Here is a 21510-nt window from a genome sequence, read left to right as displayed (position 1 = left end):
AGGTCAAGAACGTTTTCCATTCTGTTACCTATGGGGCAGATGGAATAACCAGTGTACTCCAAGAATGATGACAAAATGAGTAATTGAGTTGCGTTATGGCATTGTGAAATCTCTTTTGCTCAAGGGTGTGGATCAACTTAAACCCTATGCTGTGGTGTGAATGTCTAACCCTTCATCTGCCAGCTCTGTATTCCACAGGAAGATCTACATTTTTACAAAAACTGCTCTATGCCCCAAAACTACTCTGAAGTTGAAAGGAAGCTCCCTGGGGTCGGAGAAGAAATTAGAATCTGGCTTGTGCAGAGGATAGAGGGCCTTTTTGATACTCTTGCCTCTGAGCGTGTGATGGCCAATCAGAATTACTAATGTATTTAATTTGCCTTTTAAATTCATATTTTTTCCATAAAAACATTTCCAACAGGTAAATAGCTGTGATTCCTGTGTTCACTTATGGCGTTCTTCAGCCAGGTTTTGAATACGAGCTCTTATTTACTCTCATGATGAAGTGAGTGCCCCTCTGTTGCCTCTCAAAGGTTCAACCCGGGGTTGACATTGCCAAGTGGAACAGGATGGGTGGAGATGATGGTGTCAGCACTGGAGGTGGATAAAATTGTTGGCAGGCTCCAGAATGGGATAATGTCTCCAAAGTGTTTTGAGCTCCTTGCTGAAAGACCTTGAATGATTTCCATGTATTATTTTGATTGTGGCAAGAACTGGATAAGGTAATCTGCTCTGCTATCAACAATGATTCCTTTCATTGCAGATTTGAAAGAAGTTGGTGTATTTTAAAATGATAAATGGAATAATTTTAAGCTATTCTTCTCTCAAAGTATTAGCAAAAACTTTTCGTGTCTTCAAGTTAGCCTTAAGAAAGGCAAACAAAACACATTGATCAAGTAGGAACTCTGCACCAAACACTGTGCTCCATGCTTTATATTCACATTCTTATTTAATCTTCTCAGCGAACTTATGGGCTAAGTGCCATTTGGCTCAGAGGAGAGTCAGATTCCCAGTTTAAATCTTTTTCTCAAGTTTGTGCATCAGCACACGGTTGGTCATCTCCAGAGCTTTTCCCTACCACACTGGATGGCCCACTGCGTTATCATTTTAAGAGACTGCTAAGATTTGCTTCAGTAGTAGCATTAGAAACAAAGCCACTAGAATAACAAATGATTTGTTTTAGGAATATTTTAACGAAGGTACCTCTTTAAAATTGATCTTCATATTCAAATGGGCTCTCTTTGACCAAGTCTGGTATGGGTTTGTGCATACGTTAGGTGTCCAGTCAGAATTAAGTGAATGGATGAAAGAATGAACAAAACATGATTGCCTGTACCTATTTGTCTAATGGCTCTTATATGAACAGCACTATGCATGGCTTTGCTGCAACTCTTTAGGGCCATTATGATCTCAATATTATAGAGGAATAAATGAGGCACAGAGTGGTGAGAAGAACACTTCCACTATGACAGGTCTGGCAAATAGGTTGTTATCCTGGCTGAAAGGTTAAATCGTTGATAGTAGATTCCTGCACTTAGATGTTAGTGTCTACCTGGATAGTAGAGATTCAAGTAGATGGTTGTCCTGAGAAGGCCTCGGAGACCATACCTGGACTCGTTGTGAAAGACTGCCATGTTTGATTCCTGCTGTCCACCCTGAGTCTGAATTAGAGGAGTGGTAGTATTCATGCTTGGAATTTTTGACCAACACAATGCCCTACAGAGACAGGTTTTCTATGGTATTTATCAGACTGACACCTTGAATTCAGTACTGAATATTCAGCAGTCATTTTTGGTTTGTTTTGGTTGTTTTTAGATGCCTGCATTAAAAAACAGCCCCAAAGTCCCCTGAATTACTTCTAAAATTTCTTAATGCACTTTGAGTATCCTTTCATACTGCTAGAACTTGGATTAACTATTCATTGATATAGAGAATCAATGTGATATTCTCCAGAATCTCCAGATATTTCAGGTCCCTTGAAATATATTACGAGAGATGGTAGGAGAGATAATATAGCCCTGGGTGAATTCTATAAATGTTTGCTGTTGTTTATCCCAAGCCAATGGGAATTGTTTATGCTCTCCTTTCCATCAGGTTTAAAAAACAATGCATTTGCCCAATCAGTGGCTACCTACATATATCTGAGGCAATATTACTTTGTCTTTGCAAAGATACCACAATTGACACAGATGCGCAGAAGCTACAATTGGGGTTGAGTTTGGGGTGGTCCGTTGTTGTCCTTCAAAATCTTAACATCTTTCTGGTTTTAGTAGAGGTGGTACTGGTGATTGAAGTGGGTTTATGATGGGGCTGTCACCCTGTATCCTTTACTTCAGATACTTAAAGATGGCAATAATCTCTGCCATTTCTCCCAGGATGCTTTTTTCCTTTGATTTCTTTTTTTTCCCTGCTTTCTTGGCTAAATGGGGCATGGAAGGGGTGAAGTTTCAGAATCTAAGAAGCTTCCACCTGCCCTTCCCTGCTATGACACTTCTTACATTGTAGGTCAAGGAATGAATGTGCAGTAAGAGCTGTTCCAATGACCAAATATGTCTATTCCAATTACACATTTGGGGACTGGAAGATGGCCATGGGGGAACAAGGGCTCAGGACTGCATTTGTTATGTGGCCTCCATATTCCCCATTCTAACAAGGGGAGTATTATGACACTTTGCGTCTCCAAGTGTCAATGTCAGCTTGGACCTTGTGTCCAAGAGTCTAAAATGTATGGTATTCTCTTTTGCCCAGTATACATCTATTCAAATAAATGGCTGCAGCTCCCTTTGGGGAAAACATAATATAAATTGCTATATATAGTTGCCACAGTAGTACAGGGTGTTCCTCAGGGGAATCTGGCTTTTTCTTCAAGTAGTTGGTTGTTGGTCTGAAAATTGGGTCAGATATGTAAACCATGCAAGGGGTCGTGACTTTTTATCGAGGCAGCTAACCTCAATTACCTGATCAGCTATATTCTTGGTTTATGTCGATTATATAGATCAAGAGGCCTGAAACTCAACATGTGACATTTTGGGTGGGATAATTATCTGTTGTGGGGGCCTGTTGCGTACATTGTAAGATGTTTAGCAGTATTCCTTGTCTTCACCTATTAGATGCCAGTAGTGCACAGCAATTGTGACGACCAAAAATGTCTCTAGACATTGCCAACTGTCTTCTGGGGGACAAAGATTACTCTGGTTGAGAACCAGTGAATCTTTTAACAATTGTGTTACTGCAGATTGCCAAAGAGTATTAATGTCCCACCTATTTCCAAAAACGAAAAGTAACTGGAAAAAAAAAAAAAAACAACAAGCAAGTGATCTAGCTCCCAAATCCCATTTTAGAGACTATGGTACTTGCTCAGCTTACTTCTGCCACCAATTTTCTTAATTCTGGTTCCCCAGGAATCAGATTCTTGGATGATGGAAGTTCTTGCCCTTGATTCGATACCTGTGAAGAAGCGAGGGAAGATGGAGTAGGCAGAGGGAGAGGTGGAACTGTGATGCAGTCATACCAAAGGCCTCACTCCCTCCCACAGGGCTCTCGAGCTGGTTTGGCCTTTCAGAGTTGTACTACCTTGAGGAAAGGGGCAAAGCTGGGATTTTATGTTTCTGTGTCAACCCCTCCTTGGATATCATGGGGAGCGGCTATGACTTTGGGTAAAGTGGCTTTCTTTAGCTGAGGTCAGTTCCTGAAGAAGGCTTCAGTGACATGTCATCAGCTGCCGTAACTCCAGCTTCTGGGAATGTCTCAGTCCTCAAAGGGATATCTGAGCAGCACACCAAACATCCCCTGTAGTCCATTAATAATAGAAACCAAAATTCCCAAAGGTATAGACTTCACCGAATTCCACTAGCATATGGTAGCGTTTCTATGAACCTCTTATTCTGCCACCTTTAGCACTCAACAGTTCGTCCCTACCAAACATCAAAACTGTTTACATATTGTGAGGTATGAGACATTATAAATTATTAATTAGATAATCTGTTTTCTTATTTTCTGAGAATTTTTGGTGTACATCTGTAACCATGGAAATCCTTGGCATTTCTATTGACTTTTGCCAATCAGAAAATACACATTACTGAAGGGAGTATTTTGATGGAGGGGTTTCATTAAGATCTGGAAAATTTTATTCAAAGTTTGAATGAATTCTGTGGATGACTGAAGAGTCTTTCTGTGCTTAACAAAGAGTATTAGAAACCTGCAAACTCATAGCACATCTCTGATGTGATTTCCCAACTTACCATTGTTAACAACCAACATGGCATAACCAAAAAGTAATGTAATTGCTTTTTGTCAATTATAATGACAACCCAAATTTAAATAACTATTTAGAACAATGAATTGTGGCTTCTTAGCCAATAAATAATAAGCTAAGTCTCCCCAGCAAAGGCATCGCTATAGCAGCTTGGGAGTATGAACTCGAAACTCTGAGAAAGTTATATATATCCCGACAGTTTTCTTAAACTTGGCTGTAAGGTCATGCTTCTTGTATAACTAGCTTAATATAGTTAGTTGTGCTTTCTATTATAAGCCAGTGTTTTCAGAAATTTATCATCCTGAAAAATATTTCCGTGATGAAACTTGGTATATTACATGGCATATCATATTTTATCCTGGGAGATTCAGCTTTTCCAAATATGTATATTTTTTTCAATCAATCTGGCTGCTTTTGTGTTTGCAAAAGGCAAAAACAATCTTAGTGGTTTAAAAAAATTCTTAGCAAACACACTGAGGAAAAGGTAATTTTCCGTACTTAAAATATTTCAAGTCAAACTTTTTCTTTGGATTTTCTAATTAACACTTGTCTTACCATCTTATCCTTAATACAGCAATAGTGATAATAATAGTAATGAAAAATCTATAGATGATGTCTATTTTTTCGTAGAGTTTATTTAATTTTATTGTTAAATTGCCATGAATGCAAGAATAAATAATGTTATTTTTTGAAACTAAATAGTGTAAATGGCCACCACTTAAAGAAGCGTAACTTGGTGTGTAGGATCTCATGCTATATCAAGGCATAGCCGTTTTTCTTTTTTGAATTCTTTTAACTGTTTTTTTTGGTGAGGAAGATTTGCCCTGAGCTAACAACTGTTGCCAATCTTCCTCTTTGCTTGAGAAAGAGTGGCCCTGAGCTAACATCTGTGTGAATCTTCCTCTATTTTGTATGTGGGACATCACCACAGCATGGCTCGATGAGCGGTATCTAGGTCCGTGCCTGGGATCTGAACCCTTGAACTCCAGGCCGTTGAAGCAGAGCATGCGAACTTAACCAATAGGCAACCAGGCCGGCCCCATCTTTTAACTTTTCTTAATGCTTTCACTGGGTGGTTTATTGAATTCTTGAATTAAAAATTACTTTTCTTCTTAATATTTTCAATTTGTTCCTCCCTACATGTGCTTCATCTCATTTTTGTTTGATTTCTACTATTTTATCATCCCATAAACTGTTCACACAATCTAGTTTAATATTCTGCATTTTCAGTTCCCACACACTATTTATAATATGGTTATGCTTTTGTATTAAAACAATAATTAACAGATGACTATTAAATACATATGTATGCATTTATTGCTCAAGACACTTTTAAAAATGGATTTTATTTAATGGGGAAGTGGGCTTACATGATGCAGATGTTAAGAGCCTCATTCTTTAGCTTTTAATAAGTAATTTTAGATGATCTTATGTTGTCCATCATTCTACTACATTTCAATTTGCCGTATATGGCACATACCCCTTATATAATATTTTTAATTCTTTTTTTGTAACTACTCTTGATTTATCTAAGCATTTATAAAATTTACGCATTTCCAGATGGAATTCATATTTAATCATGTTGAATATCTACACTAACACTCAGCACTAATTTTCCATCGAGTGCTGAGAACAAATATTCGTATCATACATGCAGATGAGTGTTACATTTTTAGAGCTTGTTTTTAACCTTTGTTACACTGACTGAATGCCGTTGGGAACAAAGTACTGTACATACTCCACTTTTCCTCCTGGCTGTCCAAAAATTACTAAAAGGTAAGTGGATACCTTCCTTTACGTTTAGATTTAGTAAATTAAGATATATTATTCTCGGAGTTTGAGGTGGTTAATAGCACATTACAAACTTAGTTTTACTTGGTTACAAATAAATTCTTCTTAAACTGCCAGAGATTGGCTTTGAAACAACCTTGGGACAGGGATATTCTGAAAGAAGGGTTTCAAATGTCAGCTTCGCGGATTCAGTCCTTCATCCCAGAAAGGCACCCAGAGAGAGAAAGGTCCTTAGATTGCTCCAGAGGACCAAGGTTACTCTGGCTATCTACTCCGTCCGTGATAATGCTGTGTGTGTTTCTGACTATGTTTGGTTAAAAGAGAAATTAATATCTAAGAAATAACAAAGAGCAAGTGTGAAGAGTTTAACATTACCACAAAATGCACCATGTGCATATTTCAGATGAGATGACAAAATTAGATTCTTTGGAAAAGTGGACGTCTAATGCCTCCTTCAAAAGTCCGACTTAATTTCAAAAGAAAATGATACAATTTCCTGATTCAGACTGTTCATCTGTGCTGTGGGAACATTGAGTTTGGTCACTGTGGCGGTTCTCCATGGGAGCACTGACTAGGAAACAGGATATGTCAAATTTATAAAGACTTTATTTACGCATAAAATTACTCTGCAAGAAATGAAGTGAGTGGAACATATACAAATCTGGCTAGAAATTTCTACTGTGGATGGTGTCATTTTCCTATGGGGAGAAAAATAAAATGTATATATATGTATATATATAAAGTGCATCCACACACACACACACCCCCTGAAGGTTTCAGAGAAATCCCCATTAAAACATGCTTTCCATTTAATTTTATGTAAGATTGCAAAATGTGAATAAAGCAGCCCACTTATATTCTGCATAAAAGAATGGGTCTTTATTACTTTTTCAACCTAGGCTCAGTGGTCGGTGACATATTTAATCTCATCCTAAAGAAAACTAGAATAAGAGCCAGTGAACCTGGTTGGGTAACCTTAGAAAGTCTTTCTGTTCTGCCTACCTCACAGAGTAGCTTCACAGATGAAATGTCGATAGAAAAGTGCTTTGGAATAATAAAGCAACATATAAATGCAAGATAGTATTGCTTTTGTTGTTGCTCTATGAAAGTGAACCATTAGAAATCTGATGCCAAATGTGGGCATATGCTCAGCCATACAACATGGTTTTTTGAAACCCTCATTCTGGATAATACGTCTTTTGTTTTTCACTGGTATCATACACTTCTCCACATTAAACAGGATACACTGAGCTCAGTAACATAGGGACTTTAATGCTATAAAAATAAATTTAGACTATAGAGCTGCTTAAAGACTATGTTGCTAACTTCTGCAGACTATTTTTTTAATTCAATTTCTTGGAACTCCCAAGTCATTCATTGACTTTCATATATTCAGTATGTAAGAAAAGTGCCATGTCCCCACTCCCAGAAGGTAGCATGCAGATCCCTGTGCCACAAAAATGTCAGCTTGTGATGGGCAGAGGTTTCTGATTGGTTGGTTCATTTCCATATATCCAATAACTATAATAGTGCTGGCTAATATGTGTTAGATAAATAAAAGGTTAACCTTACTTTTCTAAATTTTAGATGTGAATTCATTCATTAATTCTTCCATTCATTCATTCATTTAATAGTGACCACGTGCTTAGTGTGTATCCACTCTGATGACTCTGAAGGTTCCTAATAAAAAATGGGAAACAGGCAGACAAAGAAGTAATTATAGATATATTTTAACAGAGGTCTCCACAAAGTATTATGGAATCATAGAAATGAAATTACTTAATTCTATCTGGAGAGGTCAGAAAAGTCTTTCTTGAGTAGATGACAAATTGAATCTTGGAAATGAATAAGAGTTTTGACTGAGGACAATAATTGAGTATTAATTGAAGTAATAACAATGTTGAGAAACAGTTCTTCATGGATCTCTCAGGTTTCTGCAGGTCTTACTATCAAGGCACTAATTACCTTTCTTGGAAATATTTTTTTGAGGTATTTCTCTGGTAAAGAGCCTTGGGAGATAGAGATAGTGTCTCCTGGAGCAAAGGGCAGGCATGCTATCTGACCTTTATGAAATATTCAGATTCCCCAAACACAGCTCCTGTCATGCTCCGGGGACCAGTGCAAGAAAGGGTTGATGCTCTGACTACTGCTATTAATGTGAACAATAAAGCCTTTATCTTTGATTCAAGAGTCTCATATCTTCTGCCAGCAGCCATAAAACTGTGGTAGGGTTCCTTATGAGCTAGCATGCACCGTAGAAAATCTCAACCCTTACAGGTTTTGACAGTTTTGTTGATGAGGATGGGATGCTGAGGGAGACATGACTTTCTGAATGAGGAAGAATGAGGGCTCTTCAGGTGGATTAAAGAGATTAGAGGGAAGACAATGGGAATTGGTAACAAACTTGTTGACCAGATTTTATATTTAATTGAGCAATATATGTTCCTCTACGTTATTGCCTGTGAATAATGAGGAGTTGGGAAGATGGTTGCAGTCTGGTTTCCAGGAAGTAGGTTCAAAGGCTGAATGGTGCCCTGGTTGTGCTAACTTTCCTAGGGGCGGGGCAATGTGGCGGTCAGCCTCAGTTCCACCCTCTGTAACAACTAGCAGTAAGCTGACTCCTGTGTGGGCTGAAGGTTCTCTTCCCTCTTTCCGTAAAGAGTTACTATGAGTGTAGAAGGAAGAAATTTGGCCAACTTTATGAGAAGAAAGCTGGTGAATCATAAGGACTTTGACTGGTTCAGTTGGGAGATGAGCGAGTGGGGTATATAATGATTGTTAAGGAGGACTAGCAATAACTAGAACTTCTTACAGCTTAGCCCATGCTGCAGTCTATCTTGCCAAACTTAGATACGATTGGAGATGACAGCAGAAGGTCTCTGAGGTTCTCTGCTGTGAGTCTTGGCTGTATACAGGAACTCTAGCCTTCTTCAGGAGATTTCACTGGGATAGACAAACTCCTGTGAGGAAGTGTAGATGGGTAATTGACTAATGTGTGTGGTCCTATTGCCCCAGATTGTGTTTATAATGCTGAAAGGCAACCCACCGGAGCATAAGAAAGGACCCAAAGTATTCAGGATAAATTTTATAGTCAGCCGTGCCACCTTGCAAAACTCCCTTAGCCATTATATTGTAACTGGATGAGGACTTAGAAGATATTATCTTGATAATGGAGCACATGCAAGTCAAGCGCATTTCAGTCAGAGGGAACAAACCATGTCATCATACTGGAAACCATTGGAGCGATGGATGTTAAGTCCAGGGATTCCCAAGGTTAAAGTAAATGGTGTTAGTAATGATGATTTTGATATCCAGTGTAGGGCTTTATATGGGGCCAAAACACTGCAAGTTCATTTGGTTGAGCCACTGAGCAGCTGCTATGCTACTTTAAATTGAAGGTAAATGTGCTTTGCTTACTGATGTGGAGCTGATCTCTCCCTCTGCGTCCCCTGATTATTCCCAACCTTCCTCCTTCTGCTACTTTAATGATAAAGATGGTTATCGGTGCCTGAAGATCATCCATCTGAAAATGCTGGGGAATTTTGGGGAGACCAGGGACTCAAACTTTTATGACTCTGTCAGATAAAGGCATCAAAGTCACCAGCCTGCTCAGTCCCACAAGAGTGGGAGTCCTGATTGAATTGATGGGGTCCGGGCAGGGTTTGCAGTGGGAAAGGAGAGCCAAAGTAACCTTGGGGTGGGGCTTTGGGCCCAATTCAATGGACTGTTATTGCTTCCACATCTGAATGTGTGGTGAAAGTTGACATACGATGTGATTATAATTTTCTGTCCCATAAGTGCCAGAGGGGAACATTTCAGTTAGGAAGAGCTGCGTGTAGTGATGTGAACGTATATTTGGGGGTCCCCAAATCCTTCTGACTTCGTTGAGCTACAAGTCTCAAAGTGACTTTGCGAATGAGAGCTTCTGATAAAGTCAGGCAGCCTCTACCTGGAGGTGCTGCTTGGGGTTTTGGAGCCCTCACTTCCCTGACACAGCTACCAGGTATCTTTTAAAAATCAGCTATTCGCTTGCTATTGAGCTCTTGTTGAAACTGGATACCTGAGTCATGGAGGCCTTGTGACTCTCTGGCCTATTTCCATTTGGGGAGTCAACTTAGACTCAATGACTAACAAGGTAGGACAGTCTCAACAGGCTTCACTAATCAAATGGAAATGGTATATTCAGGAAAGCGGTTAGCCTATTCCCAGTGCAATCTCAGCTTTACACAAAAAAAGTAGCAGTTACCATATGCTGCCCACTCCACTGGCTAAAACAGAGCTCCTGGCTCAGTGGGGCCCCTCTGTTCTTTTCTTAACACCTGGGGCTGGTTGGATGCTGTTTTGGCTAAGCTGAGACCTCATGTCCACTGGGCTGCTGCAGTTGTGTAACCTCCATAACAGCTGTGCAGAACTGAAAATGAATGTGATTGCTGTCCTCACTCAGTAGAACGCATGGCCATTCCTGTATTTTTACTGACTCTTGGGTTGTGGTCAGTGGTCTAGCTTATTTACCTGCCATTTGGAAAACTACAGACCGAAAGATTAAAGACACATTTTTGGGGAGCTCTGGATTGTGGAAACAAGTCACTCTGCTGATTGAATCATTCGAGGCCCATGCTCTCATGAGGCCCACTGCAATCAAGCTGCTGATCAAGGCATCACCTGCATGGCCAGCCACCATTGCTGCCTGATCCATCGTAGTAGTAAACATGGCAACATCCACCATCATAAAATAGGCACAAAGTAAACAACTCTTGGTTTCTGATGCAGAGGCCACTACTGCTAAGGATTTGTTCAGCTGGTTGGGTCCAGGACCCCTGGGAGGAGGGGGCATGGCTGAAGTCAATGCTGCAGGTTGGCTTTCTCCTGCTATTGGGAATGCTGTTGAACGTAGCCTTAATTAAATGTTTTATGACATAGGTTGAACAAATTTGGTCTCAGCATCTGTTCGACACATTAATCAGAGAGGCCAACAGAGTAGCTTAACTAATTGGAAAAGTTTGCCATAAACCAAGATGACATAAAAATAAAGAGAGGATATTATTGGGAAATAATTTTCCACTGGTATCTTGAATTTCTGTATATCTTGCAAGCAGAGTCACAATTGCCTTTGTTCCTGAGTTCCTGACTATCTTTTCAAGACTTTCTATACGGGAGACAGCTTTGCATGATAGAAATAATGCCTCCTTCTGTAGCAAAGGCGAAGTGTACTTAAAGCTGCAGATGAGAGAGATAGTGTCTTCCTTTGAAGCAAAAGACAGGCATGCTCATGGTCCAGCATAATAAAGATAATGTCTATCTCCATTGCCGAGGGAAGATATGCTTGCTGCCCATTACCAAGAGTCGGATTCTCTGTGCTTAGGGTTCCTTTCCTGTAATGCAACACATTGCCTGTGCAAGTGTCACATGGTTCTCTTTGCTTCAGTTGGGGAATTGGGGCTTGAGAACCCAGCACAGATCCTGATCGTCTAGCTATTGCTATTGCTGTGAGTGATAAGCTGTTTTTCTTCTCTGACCCAGGAGTCTTGTGCCTTCCACCAGCGTCCATGGCAGGCTTACTTCTTAGCTCACAAGTAGGGTAAGATTTACGACCCTTCAACATTCTTCACAATTAGTAGCTATAAAAGATACACCTCTAATCTCAATTGTCTAAAAGAGTTGACATTTATTTTTGTCCATATAAGGTACAAAGTGATAGGTGCTTCTTGGCATGGAATTCTTATTCAAGCAGTGATTCAAGGATGTAGGCTCCTTCAATTTTCTTTGCGTTTATCAGCTTCTAAGTTTGCCATGTGCATCTGCATCAAGCTGGCTGAAGGGGAAAGAGCATGGAGAAATGCACATGGGAGGTTTTCATGGACCAAGCCTAAAAGTAGTGCATATCATTCACTTTTACATTCCATTGACTGGAACTTGTTCAAAGATAGCTCTTAGGTGGGGGCGAAATGCGGTCTAGTCCTGTGTCCATGAGGAAGAGAAATGGATTTGATGGAAAGTCTTTCCCACAGATGGAAGCTCTTTCCAGCTGACAGAAACTTCATGTATACAGACCTGAAAGTGAGGAAGATGTGATTTTAGCGTGGCTGAAACCAGAGGATGCATGAAGTAGAGTGTGGTAGAAGATGAGAGGCTAGTCGTGAATCGTCTTTTACCATAGGCTGATAGATCTCTCTGAAGGTGACTGATAGATGCTGAAGAATTTTAAAAATGGAAAAGCAAGATTAGGGAGAATATTTAGGGAGCCATAGAAATAGACTGGATGAGAAAAAAATGACAATTTTAATGAGGCCAGTGACAGGAGAGGTTCGCTAGTATAATCAACAGATAATTATTGAGCACAGTCTAAGTGTCAAGCTTTGTGCTGGGTGTATGCTGAAATAGAACAGGTAATAAATGGACTAATTAGATATAAGTGGTAAGAGAGAAGGTGAAGAGTAGCATCTGATGGGGGAATATCTGAGCAGAGGCATGAGGTGGGGAAATAATGAGATCTATTTTGAATTATTGAATTCTATGTGCTTGTTCAACATTTAAGGAGATTTTCCCAGTAGGCATTGTTTTTGTATAGCAGAAGCTCCTTAGAAAAGTCAATACAGAGATAGTAATGCCCAGAAAGAGATTAAAGATCACCAAGAGAGGACTCTCGCATCGTGCATATTCCATAAGTATGTGTTAATTGACGTTATTTTTTTCTTTCTTTCTCTCTTTCCCTCCCTCCTTCCTGTTACTCTTTGACCTTACCCGACACATTTTAACTTTCTTCTGATTTCTCAGGTATTCAGGCAGAGGGAACTCATACCCATGCCTAGAAAGACAAAATAGTAGCATTAGATTCAAGAAGAAATCCAAAGTAATATCAAGTGAGCACGTATTCTGCTTTGACTGAAATGGCTGAGATTGGTAGTGGTTTATACTTTAATTTCTTCAGATTGTTTTTTAATTCTGCTAACTACAACAGTGACGCAAAAGAAGGTCCTGAGCTCTTTAATTGTACGTAGCATTTTGTTATCACTTTAAAAAACCCATGTTCCTTTTTTATTTTTTTTTTTGGTTAAACTTTGCTGTTTAATAAAAAAGTATTGTTCATCCGTGAATGCTCCAAGCTAATTGCTGTTGAAAACGCAGTTTCAGGAAATAATCAGCAATAAGGAGGCCACATGCCTTAAGATTGCCTGGTTTTGTTTTCGTTGTGCCTGTTCATTTCTGCAGTCTTAGGACTGGAGGTAATAAGAAAGAGGCGTGAGCTTCTCTTGTTTACTCCACCTTCCCATGCCATCCCTGTCCCTTATTGCCTGGGTGACATTATGGGCACTCTGTAAATGAGGCACAATTTCATGATTACCATCCAAAACTGAGCCTAAAGATAAGGGACCTCATCTTCCTCTCTCACCCCCACCCTCCCAAATGCCTGCATCACAATCTGCTCAGAAGATGCAGAAATGAGAATTCTTTTCCTTCTTGGTTAATTTTTACATATTGAATTGCCTGATTTCATGGAAACTGTGGAGGGTAGTATGTAAACCTTGTAACAGGGACCATCTGGATTCCTTTGCTGAGTGAGTTAGCGTAGAATGCTAATAAAACCAGATAACACTATGGACCGAAAAAGGGCAAGTGAGCATTTTCTGTGTCATAGAAACAAACTGGGTCCTGTATCCAAAACAGCCACTTCACCAGTATAGACCAGTAATTGTTTCAAGGACAGAGTGAGACAACACAAATGTGAAGTTGAGAAAGGCTTTTCCTATTTTTCCTGTTTTAAACTAGTGTTCTTCTAACTATGGTGTATTCATAGTTCTTAGTTTAGGGACAGGGGTTCCAGAGTCCAGACCCTCTGTCATTTCATATTTGGGCGAAAAATAGAACAGAGTGTTCCACTGGGCTAGAGCTGGGCTAGGGTTAGGTCTTACTGGAAAGTCTGTCCTTCAGGAAGCTGTGTTAGGGGCTGGTTGTGCTGTGTGACATAGAAAAGAAAGAAACAGCACACCTTCTTCTCTAGCCTCAGCTTTCTGGGCACAGGCTGGAAAATCAAATCCATGCTCCTCAAGTTCAGGCTATGGAGTGTGGCATCTGTATGACTGTACTTGGTAGAATCTTGTTGATACAAAGATCTAATTTTTGAATGAACTCTGACCATAGTCAGTTTATCATCACATGTAGAATTACTCAGTAGATTTGCTCTTTAGATCTTGAGTAAGGTGTCTTTTCCACAGTTATGTTTCAGAAATTAATCTTTTGAATTTTAATCACAACTAGACTGAGTATCACTGAGTTATAAGAAAAAGAAGAGCTCAGACTGCCAATAATATAAACTTGGTATTTGGATTATATCATTGTGTTGATTTCTTACTTGATTTAACAAAGTGTAACTGTTTGACTTTTCACATAAGCATGTTTGATGATCTAACAGTTGTCTGTTTTTCTTGCCTTATACTTTCCATTTCAGGAATCATCTCAGTTTTCTGGACTCCCTGAGTATGTTAAAATAGTAGAAGTTGGACCAAGGGATGGATTGCAGAATGAAAAGGTAGTTTGATATTAGTTTTACACTAAATATTAATATTTATTAAGATTCTAAACATGGATTTCATATATGACATCATTATGTTTGTTCTCAATGGCTACTTGAATGTATGAATCTAAAATAGGATTTGCTTTAAGTTATTAAGTAATTTTCTATTTATGTTTCAATAGGCTCTATACAGATTTACTTATAATATTTAATGTTTTCATAGGTTATAGTTCCTACAGATATAAAAATTGAATTTATCAATCAACTTTCCCAAACTGGCTTGTCTGTAATAGAAGTGACCAGCTTTGTGTCTTCCCGATGGGTTCCACAGGTATGTAAATCCCTAATTCCTTAGCTGGACACTTAATTCAACTTTACCAAGATTTAGTAAACAATGTTGATATACATTGTGTTGTTAACCTGATAGAATGACTAATTCGCTGTGTTTTTACAAAATATTAGCCCGTACACTGAGATATGATTAAAGAGGAACTCTTTTGATGAAATATATCAGTTAAGTCCTAAAAAGTTTTTTGAGACTCTGTCCTAAACGTAGGTGAGTATACGATTCAATGTAATGAGCAGAGGGTAAGGCCCATCCCCAGCATCTTTTCACCACCACTAAGTTTAAGGTTCTCCTAAGATTCTGCCATCAGTGATTTCCTCTGCCTATGCTCTCTTTGCCTATCCTTCCAACATCAACAGTCACTTCTAAGAGGGTGACAGATCTATGTTTCTAGCCCTGCCCTCTCTGATAAGCTTCAGCTGGATGTGCCACCAACACCTCAAACTCAGTGGGTTCAAAATCAAACTCATTGTTGTCCGTCCTACTTTATGCTAATAGCTTAACTGTTCCCTGTGGAATCATGGACTTGAATGCTCAGTAGGCTGTCTTCTATATCTAGTCGGTTACAGACTCATGAAAAATTCTTCTTCCTCAATATAGCCTACCTGCCTCTTCTTTTCAATCCCATTGATACAGTGGTAACCCACACTCTTATTGACTAATTCTTGTGATAGTCCCTTAAATGATACTCATGAGCACTGTTTCTCCCTTTCCTTATGTATTTTGCCCATTGCTCCTAAAGTAATCTCCCAGAAATAGCAGCCTTTATACACTCATGTTCTCCATTCTTTAGAGGTTTCCTTCTCTCCACTGAAAAAGTCTGGAAACTTTGGCCCGATAATTGAGGCCCTCTATACCTGGTCCCTCCTTTCCTTTCCAGCCTGAACTCTATTTCCCCACTTCATTTTGCTGAAGCCCTGCCCAACCAAATTGCTTCTTGTTCCCTGTTTACATGTCCTGTGTCTCCATCTATGTAGCACTTTATCTGTATCTGCTTGTGTACGTCTCATTTTCTGCATTGCTCTGACATTATAACCAGATGGTGTAAAAAGAAGTAAAAAAAAAGCTTAAAAGCTTTTTAAGTTACAAGGCAAGGGAAGCAACAGAAACTACAATAGGATTAATAGTTTTAGTAATATGTCACTTTTCACAGAATCAGTATTTAAATATCAGGGTTACTTTTATTCATCTTCAAAACAAACTGTAATTTTTTCATCCCAGTTGTCATTGTTTATAATAATATATTTTTGAGAATGTCTTCTACTTATCTGCTTCCTAGACTGTACGCCTTAAGGAGGTAGTGACCATGTCTCTCTTGTTCATCACTGTATCCCTAGTGCTTGGTGCCTAGTAAGTAGGTGCCCAATAAATCGTTGTGAAATGAACAATGAATCAGTCAGCCTGAAAAAGTAATAACGTATTACTTTCAATTCTTTGGTATGGACAAGTGACTTGCTTTTGTTCACTTATTTGGTCCTGTGTGATGAAGGCCACAAATATTTTTCTTAGGAAGACGTACATAGCTTGATGAGACTAGATGTATTTCCTTGATATTGTCGCTTTGTAAAATGCTAGCGATTATTTTACTACCTGTCATTGATTTTAAGGGAATGTGAGACCCTTTGATCATCTTTAAGTCTTCATGAACTTACCTCTGTGTTTGATTCAGTCAGTGCTCCTTTCAGATGTTTGATTATTGTTGGAGAGACGCTGGATAGGCTGGCATAACTTGAGAGTGAGTATTAGGAAAGAGGACAGGTCGTGGTAATATTAATTGATGACCATCCAAAGATATATTTCAAGCATTATATTTTACTAGTCCTCTTCAACATACTTTTATTTCCCAATAGTTTTATAAAGCTGCCTGCAAAATATTCTTCTTTACTATTACGATGCTTCTGGTCATATTCTGTTATCATACAGTACTGGAAATTGATTGATACATTATTCTTCAGACTGATCTAGGACATACCTCGTGACATTTAGAAGGACGAGGCCAGACCTCTTTCTAGAGGGCCATGCTTCTTGTTGAACAGCTAGTTAAGAGAAAAGATGGACAAAACAAAAGGGAAGGCAGTCCCTCTGTGAGTAGTAATAGGAAAATGCCCTCTGGCCTCACATTAAGTAGATACATGTGAAGGGACCATAAAATAATCTGATTTATTCTGGGCTTGGTCCTGAGGTGAATTCAGGACTTAACCTATTGAGATTCATGAACTCTTCCTAGGCTCAAGGTATTATGGAATAAATGATGAAATTCCCCACATAGCTCCAGAGGACAGCTGTGAGGAGGTAGAAGGACCTGTGGTACTGCATTCCTGTCTACATTCTGCCTTGAGCTTGAGTAAGTGACGTAACCTCTTTGAACCTTGGCAGTCCCAGCAATGGCACCTGCAGTATGGGAGAGTTGGGGCACTAAGGCCTGTGAATGGGTCCCTGTGTGTGAATGCCCAGAATCCAGAGCACCTGGCTCCTGACAGTGCTCAGCAGTGTTATTTAAGTGAATGCCTGACTCACAGAGGGACTGACTGCCTTATCCTGGGTTCCATACATGCTAACTGCCTTCTCTTTGATAAACAGCCTTTCTTGTAAAGATTAAAGTAGATGTTTAGTTTACATATTTGTTTGGGCCAAATCTGAATAATGAAAGATACTAATCATTCAAATACCAAAGAATATGTTACATATTTCACTTTTAGTACTCTTCCAGTTACATGCATTCCAATCCAAAAAAACAGAAGTGTTTTGAATAAATCACATATCTGTAAAAGAGCAGGGTGCCTGAATCAAAGATAGTATGAGATTCATATTCCAAAGTTATACTGGTCACTGACTATATAATATAGCAAGTGTTTGTGAAAGGGTGTTATTGAAAATATTCCATTTTTCAAGTTGATTTTCCATAGTTGTGTTTGCGTTGAAGAATTCCCTGAGCTTGCCTCAGCAGAGCGTTTTTTATTGTTATAGTTGCAAGTTCTCTCATCATGTCACTGCTGATTTCATTGTTTTTATGCTAACAAAAAAGGCCTTAAGTCAGCAGAACTAATTCATGATGTTAATTTCTCTTTTGGAATTTTATCTCATTCTCTCTCATTTTGGAAGAGAATCTTAAGACATCAGACTCATCGAACCTAAAATAATTTCTGAGATTTGTGACAGAACAATGTTAGCGCAACAGCTTACATGTCATTGTCTGGAGTAATTTCTACTTCTTCTGAAGACTATGAGTGTGGCTCGAAATTGGAATTCTGTTAATTCTCTGCCGCTTCTTCTCTTTCTTTCCCTCAAACATAGGTCGTGGGAATAGTCCTCTAGTTTATGTTTAGATGGCTGCTTGTTCGCTTATTTCTTTTTTTAGCATTTTAAAGCTTTTTTTACAGTTTTCCTCCTACTGTTTTATTTGGCAGCAGCTTTCCAACTAAAGCAGCTAACAGAAAAGTTCCACGGTAGCAGGGTGCCATATAAAACAGGATCCCACACCTATAATATAAATGGCCAGAGATAATAAAATACCTGCCATTAAAAAAAAACGTTCTTTACAACTTATCTGGAAAACATTTTCCTTAGAGTGACATATAATATAAGGACATTTGAAATGAGTCCAGCTAGCCTCTCACTTCAATGGAACAAACAACAATGACAGCAGAAAGAAAACGTATTTATAAAAACAGAGACGTTTACTGCAACTTTGGAATGTGGCCTCTTCATAGGAAGCTATTTAAATCATTATAAATACAATAATTTAAAAAAGTGAACTAGAATTTTACATTCATCTTTCATTTAACCATTTGGTTTTAAACATTTTCATTCACGTGAGTGATTAAAGTGAACATCATTTATTTAGAAATAATACATTAAACATATACAACAGTGTATGTTTATATATGTCATATCCAAAGTCTCAATTATAAATATTTACTCCCTGTTTAAATTAATTTGTAACTGTTGGAATGGGTGGGTCACAAGTCTTGACATGTCTGCGAGGGCTAGAAATAGACTTTCTCTATAAAAGTAGAAAGAAATATACATAAAAGACGGTAAGGATTATTTACAAGCCAGTCTCACACTTAGAAATGAGGCCTAAGTACAATGTAAGCAAGGAGGAACGTGTAAACTTTTCCCTACCCTCCTTTTAGTGTGTGATACAATTAATTCTTTATTGGTAATGAAAACACAGTTGCTAGGTTGAAGTTTAAGATTTAGATTAATGTTGATGAGTTGTAGGAGGCTGTAGCTTTTGCTGCTGAGCCCCTTCCTGGCTTGTCTTCCTAGCTCTGCTCTTTTTGAGGGGGATCAGTGTGTGCGGAAGAGGCAAAGAAGGGGGTAATTTAGCAGAGTCATTGGTTGTGTGTGCGTGTGTGTGTGTGTGTGAGAGAGAGAGAAAGAGAGAGATCATGTACAAATCCACAGAACCCTCAAATTCTCTTGCTTATGAGGCACAGTTAACTGGCAGGATAATTGTATCATCTGGGAAGTGTTCCAGGAGGAGTCTCATCCATTATTACGCTCTAGATGAGTTGGCCTCTGCCATCTCCCCAAAGAGGATCCTGGTGATATTTACCAAGACCATAGTGCCCATATCATGGAGTTACAGGAGTCCTTTTACTCAGATAGGTGGGGAGGAGAGCAAGATTTAATTTAAACTCCCTTCAAAGGAGGCTGACTTGGAATGCTCAATTCTCGGCTTAGTACACTCTTTTCTACACACTAAGATGGACTAACTCTCAGTTGCCATCCTCCTCTGTATTCTTACACTTTCCACATGTTATTTCTCTGATAGAGGTGGATCTGTTTAATTATCACTGTCAGCGTTAGAAACCAGCCAGTTGAACTCACCCAGACTAGTCATTGGTGAAGTTTCCATTTCCTTGTCTTTTTTCCTGAATTGGTAGGCCAGGAACACACAGGAGAGCTGCTCGCTTGTGAAAAGGTTTGCATTAAAGAGGTTTAAGAGTATATTTTCTTTAGCAGTAGTTTCTAAGTCTACCAGGCTTGTTTCATTTTTCAACTTATTTGAGCATGTTGAATTTCTTACATGGCAAATAATAATTGCTGCTTTGTGTTTAATATTTGGTCTCAGAGAGGAAATAAAGATACTAAGTTCTTTAGTAAATGACCTCGGATGGTTATTGAAAGTTAAATAGGGATAAAATTGTGCTATGAGAGCTATATCCACATAGGTAAAATGTTAGCTCTTCAAGAAAATAGAAAGCAAGCATACAATATTTTCTAACTCATTTTGTTCCCAGCATTTAATGGCATGAACCATAGTCTCTTTAGATTGCTTCAATAAGTCTGATGTTTTTTCATTGACTATGTAGCTTGTGGCAAATATTCAAGCTGTGTGTTTGTGCAAATGTGTGTGCATATGTGAATTTAAGTATGTGCAATTGCCACATATCCCTGAAAGCTGGTAGAATTAATACTGGTTCTTTTGATTATCTGCATAACAAATAATTCCAAAATTTTGTGGTTTTAAACAATAGCAACCTTTGTTTTTGCTTATAGTTTCTGGGATCAAGATTTCATGAATGGCTCCGTTGGGCACCTCTGGCTAGAGGTTTCTCAGAGATGGTGGTCAGAGCTGGAGCAGCAGGGGCTAGAAGGCTGGGGCAGCTGGGGGCTGGCTAAACACCTCTTTTTTTTCGTATGTTCTCAGAGCCTCTCCCTGTGGTCTCTGTCTGGGCTAGTTTGGGCTTCCTCACAGCCTTAGACATTAAAGGTGGCTCAGAGCTGCAAAGGTGGGCGTTCCAAGAGGCAGGCAAAAGTGGTGTGCCTTTAATAACCAAGCCTAGTACATTTGATAGCATTACTTTTCCATACTCTATTCATTGAGATAGTTACAAAGGCGCCCGGTTTCAAAGGGAGGGGACAAATGCCACCTCTTGATTGGGGAATGCGTTTCAGAAGAGCACATGGAGGCAGAAATATCACTAGAGCCATTTTTATAATCTGTGACACTTAATGTTTCTAAAACTGGTCTAGTACTTAATCTAGTTATGTGCTTTTTCTTCCTAATAATTAAAGAATAAATACAGTTGATAGAAAAACAGGTTCTGCATTCTGAAACACCCAAATTCCAAAAAAAAATTAAATATTTTAGCACTGTCAATGCTGCTAATTCTTCCCACTCCTGCTCGCTCTCTTTCCGAAGTTGTTTTGCCTCACATGAGGTTCAGGTTGGTATTTGAGGGAGAGGTGTGTTCCCTGGACAACTTAAGAGATGAGGGGAAGGCCCTGCATCCACAGCCCCCTCCATGTCTTTCTCATCCTCACCTCTGGTTCAGGCAGAAATGAGGTGGAAGCTGGTAAAAGAGTAAAACGCATTTGCCTTCATCACCGCTTCTGCCCTGGAGTGAAGCCAGCTTCCCCCTAAATACCGATTTCTCAACACGTAGCCCAGGTTAGAGAGGAGGCCACAGGAGGGGAGACTTACCTCCTGCCAGATGGGGATGGAAGGAAGAAGAAAAAGCCAGGAAGAAGAAGGGAAAAGGTAGAGCTTTCAGTTTCGCTCCACACCCCAAAATCCCTGCCGTCCACTCTGAGAGCAGGGAGCACACACGGCTGCGGGAATCACTGGCTTCACTGTAGAATATGTTGTTTCTA

At 39.2% G+C, this 21510-nt stretch overlaps 1 protein-coding gene across 5 annotated transcripts in view; it reads left to right on the top strand.

The window, feature by feature from the left end:
* The window catches only part of HMGCLL1 (3-hydroxy-3-methylglutaryl-CoA lyase like 1), a 144730-nt gene that overhangs the window by 25553 nt on the left and 97667 nt on the right, over positions 1 to 21510 (top strand). For all 5 annotated transcript variants that reach the window (XM_070584808.1, XM_070584806.1, XM_070584807.1 and 2 more), the window contains exons 2-3: positions 14493 to 14573; positions 14782 to 14889. In XM_070584808.1, the coding sequence (XP_070440909.1) occupies positions 14493 to 14573; positions 14782 to 14889 (189 nt within the window). The remainder of the gene's footprint in view (positions 1 to 14492; positions 14574 to 14781; positions 14890 to 21510) is intronic.

This window comes from Equus przewalskii, chromosome 19 (assembly GCF_037783145.1).
Source record: "Equus przewalskii isolate Varuska chromosome 19, EquPr2, whole genome shotgun sequence".
NCBI lineage: Eukaryota > Metazoa > Chordata > Mammalia > Perissodactyla > Equidae > Equus > Equus przewalskii.
Note: the sequence above shows the minus strand (reverse complement) of the source record. Positions and strands in the feature narration are given on the sequence as shown.